The 12,388-nt window shown below is 29.1% G+C and overlaps 2 protein-coding genes across 4 annotated transcripts; one reads left to right on the top strand and one right to left on the bottom strand.

Moving 5' to 3' along the window:
- Window positions 1-19: 19 nt before the first annotated feature.
- Window positions 20-4,404, top strand: Mcm10 (minichromosome maintenance 10 homolog). The gene is made up of 2 exons (XM_033339288.2): window positions 20-409; window positions 502-4,404. Exon 2 carries the CDS (start codon window positions 502-504, stop codon window positions 2,632-2,634), a length of 2,133 nt encoding a protein of 710 aa, XP_033195179.1. The 5' UTR covers window positions 20-409; the 3' UTR covers window positions 2,635-4,404.
- Window positions 2,976-12,259, bottom strand: eRF1 (eukaryotic release factor 1). 3 transcript variants are annotated; one of them, XM_033339291.2, is made up of 12 exons: window positions 12,102-12,259; window positions 11,745-11,956; window positions 11,216-11,391; window positions 10,875-11,002; window positions 10,637-10,787; window positions 10,370-10,560; window positions 10,155-10,284; window positions 9,830-10,050; window positions 9,593-9,740; window positions 9,063-9,173; window positions 6,934-6,950; window positions 2,976-6,010 (listed from the first exon to the last, which is right to left on the bottom strand). In XM_033339291.2, the coding sequence occupies exons 2-10, from the start codon at window positions 11,828-11,830 to the stop codon at window positions 9,094-9,096; spliced, it is 1,311 nt and encodes a 436-aa protein (XP_033195182.1). In that variant the 5' UTR covers window positions 11,831-11,956; window positions 12,102-12,259; the 3' UTR covers window positions 2,976-6,010; window positions 6,934-6,950; window positions 9,063-9,093. The 3 variants fall into 3 exon arrangements, with proteins under 3 accessions (XP_033195182.1, XP_033195183.1, XP_033195180.1); XM_033339292.2 differs by lacking the exon at window positions 6,934-6,950; XM_033339289.2 differs by lacking the exons at window positions 6,934-6,950; window positions 9,063-9,173 and having other exon boundaries at window positions 12,102-12,258.
- Between the last annotated feature and the right edge of the window lie 129 nt (window positions 12,260-12,388).

Here is a 12,388-nt window from a genome sequence, read left to right as displayed (position 1 = left end):
ACATTAATTTATCTATTTGTAATACCGAATACTTAATTTTATTGGTTAGTTCTATTTTGTCCAATTTTCGGGCCACTAATACGATTTATTTAGAAAGGCATAATACTTAATTGTTTCCAATATTAAGTAATTGGATTAAAAGAAACTTTATATCTACTCGTGATAATTTTACAAATACGAAACAGATTCGGGAAGCAATTTTTTGGTCGTACCGATGAAAACATAGCTTGTCATTAAGAAATGGCGGGAAAGATGGCAGGCTGTTTTGATAATCACTCGTGACTTGTTGCTTACCTGTATAATGAACGCGTTAAGCTGACTAATAAGGGGTCTTAAAGATATAATTTTTTTTAGCGATTAAGTTTTAACATCTTCTGTATTAAAAGTAAACAATTTCTGCGTGTAATTTGTAAGTAATAAAGGTTAATTAAATACTTTTAAAACTGCTAAAATATTAGCAGTTAATTCGTATAGTTATTATAGTAAATAATTTTATTTTAGATGTTTAAAATGGATAATGATAGTGATTCTGATATTTTAAATGATCTCTTAGCTAACAATGATACAGAAGAAAATCAGGAATTATCTCAAAAAGAAACTCGAAAAGAAACTCTTCGAGAACTAGACTTTAATTTCTTAGACAGTACACCTAAAACAACTGATGAAAGTAAATCTACTAATTCCCAGGAAAAAAGTGAAGTTTATGATGATACCCTTGACTCTTCGGATGATGAAGACAGGCGTTACTTCGAGGAACAAAAATATTCCAATTATGGACGTGATATAAAAACTTTATTAAAAAAAGAAGCTATTAAAAAAGATGAGGATAGACCACTTCCACGTAAAAGCAGCAGAACATTTGATTTTAGTGCAACAAAAACCAATAAAAATTTAAATACAGTAACAAATAATGCTATTGTTACAGCAAAAGATGTTTACAGTGATCCATTTTTTGGATTAAGAATCGTTAATCCAATAATCTCTTCAGCAGAGCTGAAAGCACGTATGAGTGATAAAGTACCTGTTACCGTATCAAGAATAAAATATCATCTTAATCCAGAAAAAATGGAGAAAGACTGGGTAATTGCAGGAGTATTAATAAATAAATCTACACCAAAAACTTCTCAAAAAGGAAGTACATATGCTATATGGAAAATAAGCGATTTATCTGATAATATGAATACTGTGTGCCTTTTTATGTTTAGTAATGCATATAAAACACTATGGAAAACTACTATTGGGACTGTGATAGGTATTCTTAATCCAAATGTCTTGGAATCTAAAGACAATTCTGATTTAGCAACATTATCGGTTGATAATCCTCAGAGGGTCATGATACTTGGTAAATCTAAAGATATGGGGAAATGCAAGTCCAGGAAAAAGAATGGAGAACCATGTAGTTCTATTATAAATCTTAGTCGTTGTGAATTTTGTTTATATCACATCAAGCAAGAATACAAGAAATGCTCTCGCAGAGCAGAATTACAGGCATTTAGTAATACTCAGAAATTTTCAATAGATATGTTAAAACAAAAACCACAGCAAAAACAAAAATCATTTTTCAACAATATGCCTGAATTTAATGCTGTTGTTGCTGTAAAAAATAAAAAATTAGAAGAAAAAGATGCCAAACGATTGGCATTACTTTCAGGAAGCCAGAAGATTAATGATTCAACTATCAATAGTTTAGATAATGTAAAAAATCAAAATGTGAAAGCAGATATACCAGGACAACAAATAAAAAAAGACTTTGAACAGATGAATAAGTCGAGAGGTTGGAAAGCTGCTGTATTATCGCAAACATCTTCAGTCCACAAGACATCCTCTTCATCTACGTTAATAGAGTTAAATTCCTGCAAAAATAATGATATAGGAAACAAAAATTTGTCTTCTCTATCTTCAAATCCTCGCTTAGGTATTGGTTGTCTTGGAGGAACGATAGATTTGTCAGAGCCTATAACTAAAAAACAAATTAACATAGCTAAAAATAATGCTGTAAAATGGATTAAAGAAAATGGAAAAATTAAACCTAAAGATCCTAACAAAGTACGTTTGAGTAAAGAGGAGAAACTAAAAAAGGGAAAAAAACGTCCAAGAGAATCAGAAAATGATGAAAGGCAAGAAGCAAAGAAATCAAATGTACTATCAGATAAATTTAAAGAAATGATGCAAACTAAATCTGCTCATACTGATCTCATTGAAAAATCTTATGAACAAGAGCAAGACAAATATTTCAATAAGCTAGAGATGAAAGAAAGAATGGAAGAGAAAATGTTGACTACTTATAAGGTTCCTTGTAAAGCTGTTAGATGTTTAATTTGTAAATATACGTCTTTTTCTGCTTCTGAAATGTGCAAAGAGCAGAATCATCCATTGCGTGTTGCTGATGCGGTGAAAAGATTCTTCAAATGTGGAGATTGTGGAAATAGAACAGTGAGTTTAGACAGAATACCTTCGCATAGTTGTATAAAATGCAGCAGTTCAAATTGGACAAGGGCTGCAATGATGGATGAAAGAAGAACAAATGTTTCCGTCACCACATTATCCATTCGCGGAGATGAGGAAACTTTTATAGGATCAACGACTAAAGATGCCAATCTTAATCTCTTGGTACCAGATAAGGATGACAAGTAGTATCATTATAAATAAAAATTTATAAAATATTATATACAAGAGTGACATCTTTGCTATAAGTTTACATCTATTTAACTTTTATACTGTATCTTATAAGCATAGATAATTGTTTGTATTATTGTCCTTAACATCAATACTCTTTTACTATGTGAAATACACAAGTATAAAAAAACTCTGATGTGATGTAGCTATATGTATATATAAATATAATTTAATGTTTTTACAAGACTAATGTTACTTCAAAAGAAATTAAAGAAATAAATACATTTAACTAGATCCGTTCAAATATACATACTAAGCAAAGATATCTGGGTACATCCAGGTGTAAAATATAAGATGTATTTCATAGAGTACTTTCTCTTTTATTATATTCTTTCAATTTCTTTTCATCTTTCTATTCAAATTTCTATTCAATAGCACCTCGTTCCATAGGCGAATATGTATGTCTTACCAATAATATAAAGAATTTTTTCTGTTACTTCATGTAAGTAAAATTCACGTATATAAAAGGGAGAGCATTAACAAAAATGTAAGAAGACGTTATAATTGGAACCCGGAAATATCTCTCATTGTGATCGGATCCATCACAGAGCAAAAACGTTAAAATCTATTTTTCCATTCTATCTCCGCTATTATTTATCATACTTTTTACAATTCTAAAATATTTTTAAATAGTTATCTTGGATGTGCCCTGTGAAAACAAATATTATTGTGACATTTTCGGGTTCTAATAGCAACTTGTTTGCATGAGAAACATAGACTGTATTTTTCACTTCTTATTCACTTTTTCATATTCTATTCTATTCAGATTCTTATTAAATTTTGATATTAACGATACGTTAATTTTCTTTGCGTATAAATTTTGTGTAATGCGTATGTGAAAAAAGGGAGATTGGAAATAATGTTTAATTAACAAATAAATTGAAAATATTTTCGAAGAGAAGCGAAAGCGATTAAAATATTTCATTGTTAGTTTTACAAAATTTATATTCTTCTCGATTCCGTATTATTAACAGTAAAATAATAATACAATTTTAATTGTTAATAACTACCACATATACCAAAACATACAAAACATAGATATATGAGCTAACTACTTGATAGAGTTAAAGATAATTATAAGTTAACACTATGAATTTTTATCGAGGTAACTTCTATCATCATAATCAGAATGTTTTGTCACATAGACTACATTTAAGTATCATAAACTATCATTTCATTATTATGAGCCATTATTTCAATATCCCTCTTTATCACTTCACAAAACATCTTTTATAGAACATGTATCATGGTACGGCCAACATTTTATCACGTAAACTCGATATTCATATTTTTACCGTATCCTCGTATTCATTTCAGTAAAAACGAATTAAAATTTGTAGGGTATAGCATGAATGTACTTTACGCGTACAATACATGTAAAATATGAGGTATTAAATACACATTTTGAAAAATTTCATTAAGCAAAAACTTATAACGATTACATCTTTGTATTGCCTTGTTAGATAAAAAATAACATTTGAAAGAACAAAAATATTTTGTTAGAGCAATACAGGAGAATAAGATTGCCAAAAATTATAAATCTGTTAGCAGATTATACAACTATGCTTATGGAAGAGATCATAGGCAAGCCATAATCTAAGTACGTCATTGATTTGTTTAAATGAGATGTACGAACGACGTCTATTAATTCCTTTCTTTCATGCGTTCTTCTGCAAATTCACATTCCCTTACCTTATAAAAAAATTAAAAACAAAAAAAAACCGAAAATTATTCAAGATTACACGGCTTTTTCCTAATCTCTTTCAGACGTTTACCGAGTTCTTAGAACTAGAACTTGTATACTTAAAATAATCTTCTGTTAAGCAGAAGAAATAATCGCACCGATGTAGTAATAAATAATTATCTAGATTCCTATCGAAAGAATGTTTACATATAAAAATTTAAAGAAACATTAAGCTGACATTCAACATTTCGCTGCCTTGAAGACAATACACAGATACAATACTTTTAAACCACCATGTTTTGGAATTCGTTGTGCACATACCATAAGCCAGGTCATTTTTTGTTGAACGTTCTATTTTGATGAAGTTTTCATAAAGCTTTATCCTTGCATCACATATGGCATAATAGTATAAATAATCTAGTTATACTATTAATTAACAATACATTATTTTCACCATAAGATTCACGGTATTTGCAAATCTTCCTTTATTATACAGAGACTTTTCATAAAAGATACTTCACCAAAATTGCACGTTTCATTCTTCTCACATTTATACATACATATTATTGTTTATTACAAAGGCATCATATGGATAAGCAATTTAAATTAACAATGTTAAAATAAATTTTGTAAGATTCTCAATAATTGCTACTTAAATATTGCAGAAGATATTTCTTTACTAACGGAGTGCACCGTTGTAACAATCGAAAAGATATATCTCGATACACTTGCGGAGCATTTGTTATATACAATTGTGAGTGTACAAAATATAAGAGTCGAGAGCCAGCAAAGTTAATGTAGATACGAAAAATTATCTCTTATATGTTTATATGTGTATCACTCGATGAGACGGAAAGATTTTATTTTCCTGGGATATTACGCGATCTTAACTTATGTCTAAGGCAACAGTGCCATTAAAAATTTAAGTCTATGTACAGAACTCTTCATTATTCATATGAATTTAGTAATCGGTATAGAATACACGATACGCAACTTTATGTTTATGATAATCAGTTTATTACAGCTTATCCATGGTTGTATCTGAACAAAAATAACTCTACATTCGTCCTCATGTTATCTGAATATCTTTCCTCCTTTCCATTTTTCAATCGTAAAATTCATGACAAGATGGCAAAACATTAATTTGGTACAAAATTATCATATCTCCAACCGTGTACTGTACAAACATATTCAGCACTGTAACGCGTGTAATTATTTAAATAAATCCATGTGAATAATTAAAGAATGTAACTGTAATATAAGGTAATGTTCTGTGAGATAGGCAGGTATCAAGCTGGCTTAATTAAGTGTCACAGTCTTCGAGTTGCCTTTGTTTCTTCATGGACATGGATTATCGGCGCGCCACGTGTTGTGCTTTTCACCTTTGTGTATTGATTGTGAATTGCTCGAATGAATTCTAATGAATAATTTTATGATGTGTGTTGCATCATATAATAAATTTTATAAACATGTCCTCTTATGTGCCTCTCTTAAAATACGATGCAAGGGAGAACATATACTTATGTTTTCCTATGAAGCTAAAAGAACTGTCTGTCGAGTCACGGATTTAATAGTCATCCAGATCAAAGGTATCAACCTCAACATCTTCAAGTTGCATACTCTGAAAGTCCACTTTGTACCGCAATATACCTGTAAAACACATATTAACAAAATGCTATTTTAGTACACCAAAAATTTATCCAAAATGTTTTGCTATGGAAAATTTATAGAAATAAATGAAAAGTATTTTAATAATACAATACGAATGATGTTCTATAAAAAAAAGAAGTTACATGATCAAATTAATAAAATAGAATTTGCAATCAATAATCTGTAGAAATATTATGATGAATTAGTTTAATATAATAATTATTAATCATGCATAATGTATTGTTCACAGTGCCTTCCAATTTTTTAATAAAGTGTTAGAAAGTAATACTTTACAAAAACACTGTTATTTTTATAACTATTCAATACAATTTGAAAAAATGAAAGATTGCTATCACTATATAAACATGATATATGGAAATATATATTAATAATATGACTGTAAAGTAAGTGAATGTTATACATATAATGAATATCATATTTTCAAAATTATAATCTAAAACATAAGTTCTAATTCATAATTTTATTAAAAATGAATAGCAAGCAATTAATTCTAAAACGGATATAAAAATAATTGCTATGATAGCAAAATTATTAGGTAATAAAGAATATATTCTAATAAAATATTATGTAAATGAACAGTTATTCGTGTTATTATATATTAAATGTATTACATCCTTTTATGTTAAATAATATTTCTATAAGTTAGCAACTTCACTAATAACAAAAGATAAAATAGAATAGATTTAATAATGTAATATTAATAACTAAATCTTGATAGTATTGCTAATAATAATAAAGGAGAAAAATACCATTGTAATAAATAGAATGACTTCTTATACGATGTATAACATTCTATAGCAAAATACACTTAATGTTAAGAACTACGATGATAAGGGTTAATAAAGTACAGTCAATTTCACAACTTTTTCTTTCACTAAAATGGTAAAAAGCAATTACTATACCTTTCCCAATATGCAAGCTAATGGAAACAAACCATCAATTAGTACTTATGCTTGATCAAATACTTCGACTATTTCACAAAGCCTAGCCGTTTATTACATAAATAATTATTTATTATGTTTTATGTTCACCACCAAAGACTATATATACTTGATATTATTTATCATTAATAACAGCATTTAAGTATTTTTTAAAAATATAAAACCATAATTTATCTTTGGTAGTGAAATGAACATTTGCCTATTGCATAACATGCAGCAAGCAGTATTTGTGATTATTTCCTTATACAAGCAGTAACACAAGGTATGTTTGTATATTAATATAAACATTAGATAATCTTAAAAAAATATTTTATAATAATATTGTCACTAAAATATGCGTTTAGTCCCATTTCAACTAAGATTCTAACTTAAAACTTTTTAATTTAAATATAATTGTAACAAAATTGTTGAACTAATTGTATGTTATGATACTTTTAATATAATGGATATTTAAGTGGTTAATATCTATTTATATTAAATATACAATAAATCTTTGAATATGTGTTAAATAACTTTTTAAAAACACCGAATAAAATTATAATAAATATGTGTAGAGAAAGTATATAAACTTTAATAAGAAAAAAAGAACAATGATTCCAAACACAATATCTAAAATATTATTAGGCCTATAAAAATATAAAAGGGCTAAAAAGCTTTACATGCACATAAAGAGAATTTCCTATATACATCTATTGCAGAATAAAATAAGAAATAGTGGTTTCGATATTATTTTGAAAATCACATATATATATGTGTGTGTATATATATGTATATATATACACACACACGCGCGCGCGCATATATATACACATTTTTTTGATAAATTATTGTCACAACATTTAAAAATACATATAACAGTGCTATCTCAGTAGTTAAATATTTTTATAAAATTATTCTTCTTATAAGTATTTGTGTTATTCATTAACATATTGCGAACACACAGTATATCCACAACAGTTTAGAAACAATGAAAAATATCTTTGTGTGTGTAATAGATGAAGTATTGTCATGACAACGTTCCAAAAATATCTATTGTATCCAAAAATGAATGAAACTGTATTATATGTGAATCGTCTGTGTTGTAAATGACTTTGTACATATAAGTATGCAACGAAAATTTAAAGTAAAATGTATCATGAAATAATGAAAATAATTGTGTTTGTGGAAATAAGCAATATTATATATCCATTAAATTGAGTATGTGTATTGTACCTACAGTTTAATTTTAATTACTAACATTATAATGTACAGTCACTAAAAAAAAAAAGACAGTATCTAATAATGCTCAAGGCAGAAAAGTTACACACTGGAATACTTCAACTCACCCTCTTCAATTACAATTATCCACATTTCATATATATACAAGATTTTCTCTTAATTTTTGTACCACCAAGAAAAAAAGGAGACAGCAAAGTTTTCAGGCTTTTTATTCGTAAAAGTAAATATTATACCTCGAAATTCACAACTAAAAATATCTATATTCACATTCAAACTCATCAGAAGAGACATACATATACTACAGATTTGCACAGAAGTATTGAACTATACTATTCAGTGAAAAATCCAACAGAAGAAACTTCAAATTTTTTTGGACAAATTTATCGTCAATTACTTACTAAATGGATATATTTTAATTATTAATAACAATATAAATTCATGGCATATAAGGAAAAAACTCCATCGCTGCTCAAAACTATAATGTCACATTAATAACACATTTTATCAATAGTAATAGAAATTGATCTCTTCATGATGAGTGCAGGATTTGTATTATAAAGTGATTTATTATATATCTATACAGACTACATTTAAAATGCAAACAAATATAACGATAGAATTCGATGTACATTAATTAAACAATTAGATTATTGATGAATGCTATTATATACGAAGCTTTAATGTTATACTAATTGTCATTAACTAATATAATAATTATGTCCTATAATTATATTATTTATTTCTTTTTTTTTTTAAGCATAAGTTAATACAAGATTCATAAATAGTTTGATAAATTTGTCCAGTTCTGAAAGTAATATGTTCTATAATACACGAAATGTAAACGAATGCACTCAAGACAGAGAAAGAGCTACCTGGTCAACTTTGAGTATTTCACAGATGAAATTAGTAATCATCGAGGTCAACATCATCAAGAGGCTCATCAGCCTGCAGTGACTGGAAATCAACTTTGTAGCGGAGGATTCCTATGCATCAAGATATACTCCATAATTAAAACTCATATTTTTAACTTTTTTTTAATACCATTTACTTTTCATACATATGAATTTATATCTTGACAAAGACCATGTTTTAAAATTTTATACCACTTTTGTTTGTTTGTAATAAAGATACGCAATGAACGTTTCATTAACAGAGGAACAACAATGAGGAAATTCTCAAGACTCAATCACATTTTAGGAATGTATTGAAAGGTTTGTTATATATACACAAACATTAAACTTATATCCTTTGCTCTTACTGATTAGCTAATCAAAGTGGAATCAGCCGCTTTTCTGTTAGTATACTTTGAGTGGATGAATACAAATTATTACTTCATAAGTATATTACTTTCAGTCGAGTCAAAGTTAATAGCCACAAAAACAAATGAAAGAAGGAAACTTACCTCCAATGCCGCCAAAGCCTCTTACAAATTGAGAGCCTTCTTGAGATTTATCTGTAATAATTTCCAAAGTGGCACCGAAACTCTTGTAGTTGTTTGCTAACCACTCAAGTAAAGGCTGACATTCTACAAGTTCCAATTCTACTCCGCTCTAAACACAACAAAAAAGTATTCTATATTAATTAGTTGCGTTTATTTAATTAATATTATTAATCAAATGGTTAAAATTGTTTAATTTACCTCTTTGTCAGTAAAATGAGTTTTATCTTTTTCCTGTTCTGGTGTTAGGTGTAAAACCTTCTCTTCTGCATTTGTATGGTTCTTTAAAACGTACCGCTGAATATCTAAATTCTCCCAACAAATGAGAGTCTCTACACTGCCTAACTCTAATGCTCTTAATGTATCTTCTACGCCGAAACAATATTTCCCTGTATCTTGTGAGATTTCGTCGAAATAACGGCCTAGATAAAGTAATATAAGATAGTCCTCAGTTTTAAAATGAATTAATAATTTTGTCTTCTACGCGTTTATATTTAAAAAGTATCTTTAGAGTATGTATACTAACCAATTAATTTTTTTTCCTGAATAAACTTTACATTTTGCAAAGATTCAGCAGCCAACTCAATAGCTTGATTAAAACCATTCTCTCCACCATATGAAACATCTACTAACTTTATAACCTTTGCCTGCAATCTCTAAAATAATAAAAATATGCAAACATACTTTTACAAATTTGATTATATATACGTATATTTATAATATCAATTTACATGAACTTACTGGATCAAACATGTCCGATTGACTAAGTTCTGTTTTAAAGTCTGCACTACCTGCTAATATTAAACCAGCAATATTAGGTTTATCATTAGTAATATATAATTGGGTAGCTACTTCTGCAACTTTTCGAACGTAATTATGCCGCTTTTCCATACGCAACCGAGCAAAACGAAGCGCAGACTGTCCACCTCTGCCTGGAATTAGATTTTCAATAAATAAAGTATACTGTTTTTTTTTGTTTATTAAATATCGTACTAATTATTTACATACCATGCTTTTTTGGAAGATCTACTGTAAATTTATGTAAAACCTCACGGGTATTTCCTTGCAGCGTGCCAAACAATGCTCCATTACCATCCATGACGATAAAACCAAATTTATTATCATCAGCAAGCAATGCTGTAAGTGCTTCAGTGTGAAACTAAAATACCCCAAGATATGTTGAAATTTATTTTCTTTGACTGAATTAACAGATATTTTCTTACTAAATTACAAAAATGTAAACTACCTTGTTATCACAAAGATAAAGTGAAGTATTAATAGGTTTAAAGGGTTCAAAATCAATGTTAACTTTCTTTTCTTTTCCTTCTTCTGTTACAATGGTACCACAATATATTACCAGGCCATTTGGAGGCACTAAAAAAAATAATAATGTGTAATTTATATTATTGAAGTATATAACATGCATGAATATATGCACTTGGTATCACACTATACTTTATATAATATTCATAATAAGAACTCATTCAGGAATAGTTGTCCTTAAATGCAACAGGATAAATTAATAAACACATTTATATGATATAAATAACAAAATTACAAAAAATTCCAATAATCTATTCAAATTACCTTTCGTATATAATTTTAGCCTATGTTGTACGGATGTGATAGCACCCAAAACAGATAGTCTATTTACACGAGATTTAATATTTGATGCTGTCCCAAACTCATCTGCTAACATTTTGCTTACTCTCGATATCTGATCTTTTGGAGGGATAATTAACGAAATCATACTAGTCCCATTCCTGCAAAAGAAGATATTCCATGCATGACAAGTATATATCATAAACAATGCTATATTATAAAACAATCTGTTTCTATGTGAGGTTGTATTAGCGTTATATTAATAAAACTTTTTTTTTTTTTAATGTAATAAAAAATTCCGTGATAAAACATCGAATAACTACGATATATATTTCTCGAAATTTCGAGTACCTCGAAAATTTTTCCTGTAAAATCACGTGAAACTCATTTTCCCAGTAAGAACGAAAAGACCGTTACTTCTTACTTACCACATGCTCTTTAAAGCATATGTGCAAATAGAAAATCGAACAGCTGATAAGAAAAGGCGCGGCAATATTAATTTCGACCTACTTACCCCCTGGCCATTTCGAGACTTTTTATAAGTTTCTTGATTTTCCAGATTTCGACATTGCGGTCGGCGGAAGTTTCTTCGTTGGACATCGCTGAGCGTTGTGTCGCGTGGTCGCGGCTTACAGGTTCGAACTAAATTAATCGTTTATTACCAACGGGACGAAGCCTGGAAAGGTGGTCCACGTCGACGTGAAAGCCGGATCTAGTAATTTTTCTCTGAAATGAATGATCAATCCGTTTATCGATGAATCTGCTTCGATCCAGTTTATACCGGATTATGTCAGAAAGAACGTGTTCGACAAAGAATTACTGTTCTATCGGTGAAAACGACAAACCATCGTTTACCACACTTTTCACTCACTCTGAGATCGGTATGTTGATGTTTTGCCACAAGTGTTAACGTTTTAAAAGCGATACTTGTGACAGAGCGGGTACCACGCGAAAGTGAACCTCGGAATGCACACGTCGGCCATGCGATGGCACAGCGAAACGTCAGTACTTCGGTGGACGTACTGTACGGTACAAAATGGGAAGCAAAAAGACTGAAGAGTTGGTGCGCGAGCAGCGCCTCGAGGCCGTTTGTCGTATTCAGGCGCAGCCGCATTTGCATCCCTTCTCTGCCGATACATACTATATCGTTTAATGCTT

This window comes from Bombus vancouverensis, chromosome 1, assembly GCF_051014615.1.
Source record: "Bombus vancouverensis nearcticus chromosome 1, iyBomVanc1_principal, whole genome shotgun sequence".
Lineage (NCBI taxonomy): Eukaryota > Metazoa > Arthropoda > Insecta > Hymenoptera > Apidae > Bombus > Bombus vancouverensis.
The sequence above is the reverse complement of the archived record's forward strand: the minus strand, read 5'-3'. Positions and strand labels throughout refer to the sequence as shown.

Bases quoted from the DNA above. Each gene is read 5' to 3' on its own strand.
- Mcm10 (XM_033339288.2), top strand. From the start codon at position 502: ATGTTTAAAATGGATAATGATAGTGATTCTGATATTTTAAATGATCTC.
- eRF1 (XM_033339289.2), bottom strand. From the start codon at position 11,830: ATGTCCAACGAAGAAACTTCCGCCGACCGCAATGTCGAAATCTGGAAA. The intron at 11,003-11,215 runs GTAATTTGAATA...TATTTTTTTTAG, and splicing joins GCTAAAATTATATACGAAAG to TGCCTCCAAATGGCCTGGTA. The intron at 9,741-9,829 runs GTAAATTAAACA...TGTTGTGTTTAG, and splicing joins CTCATTTTACTGACAAAGAG to AGCGGAGTAGAATTGGAACT.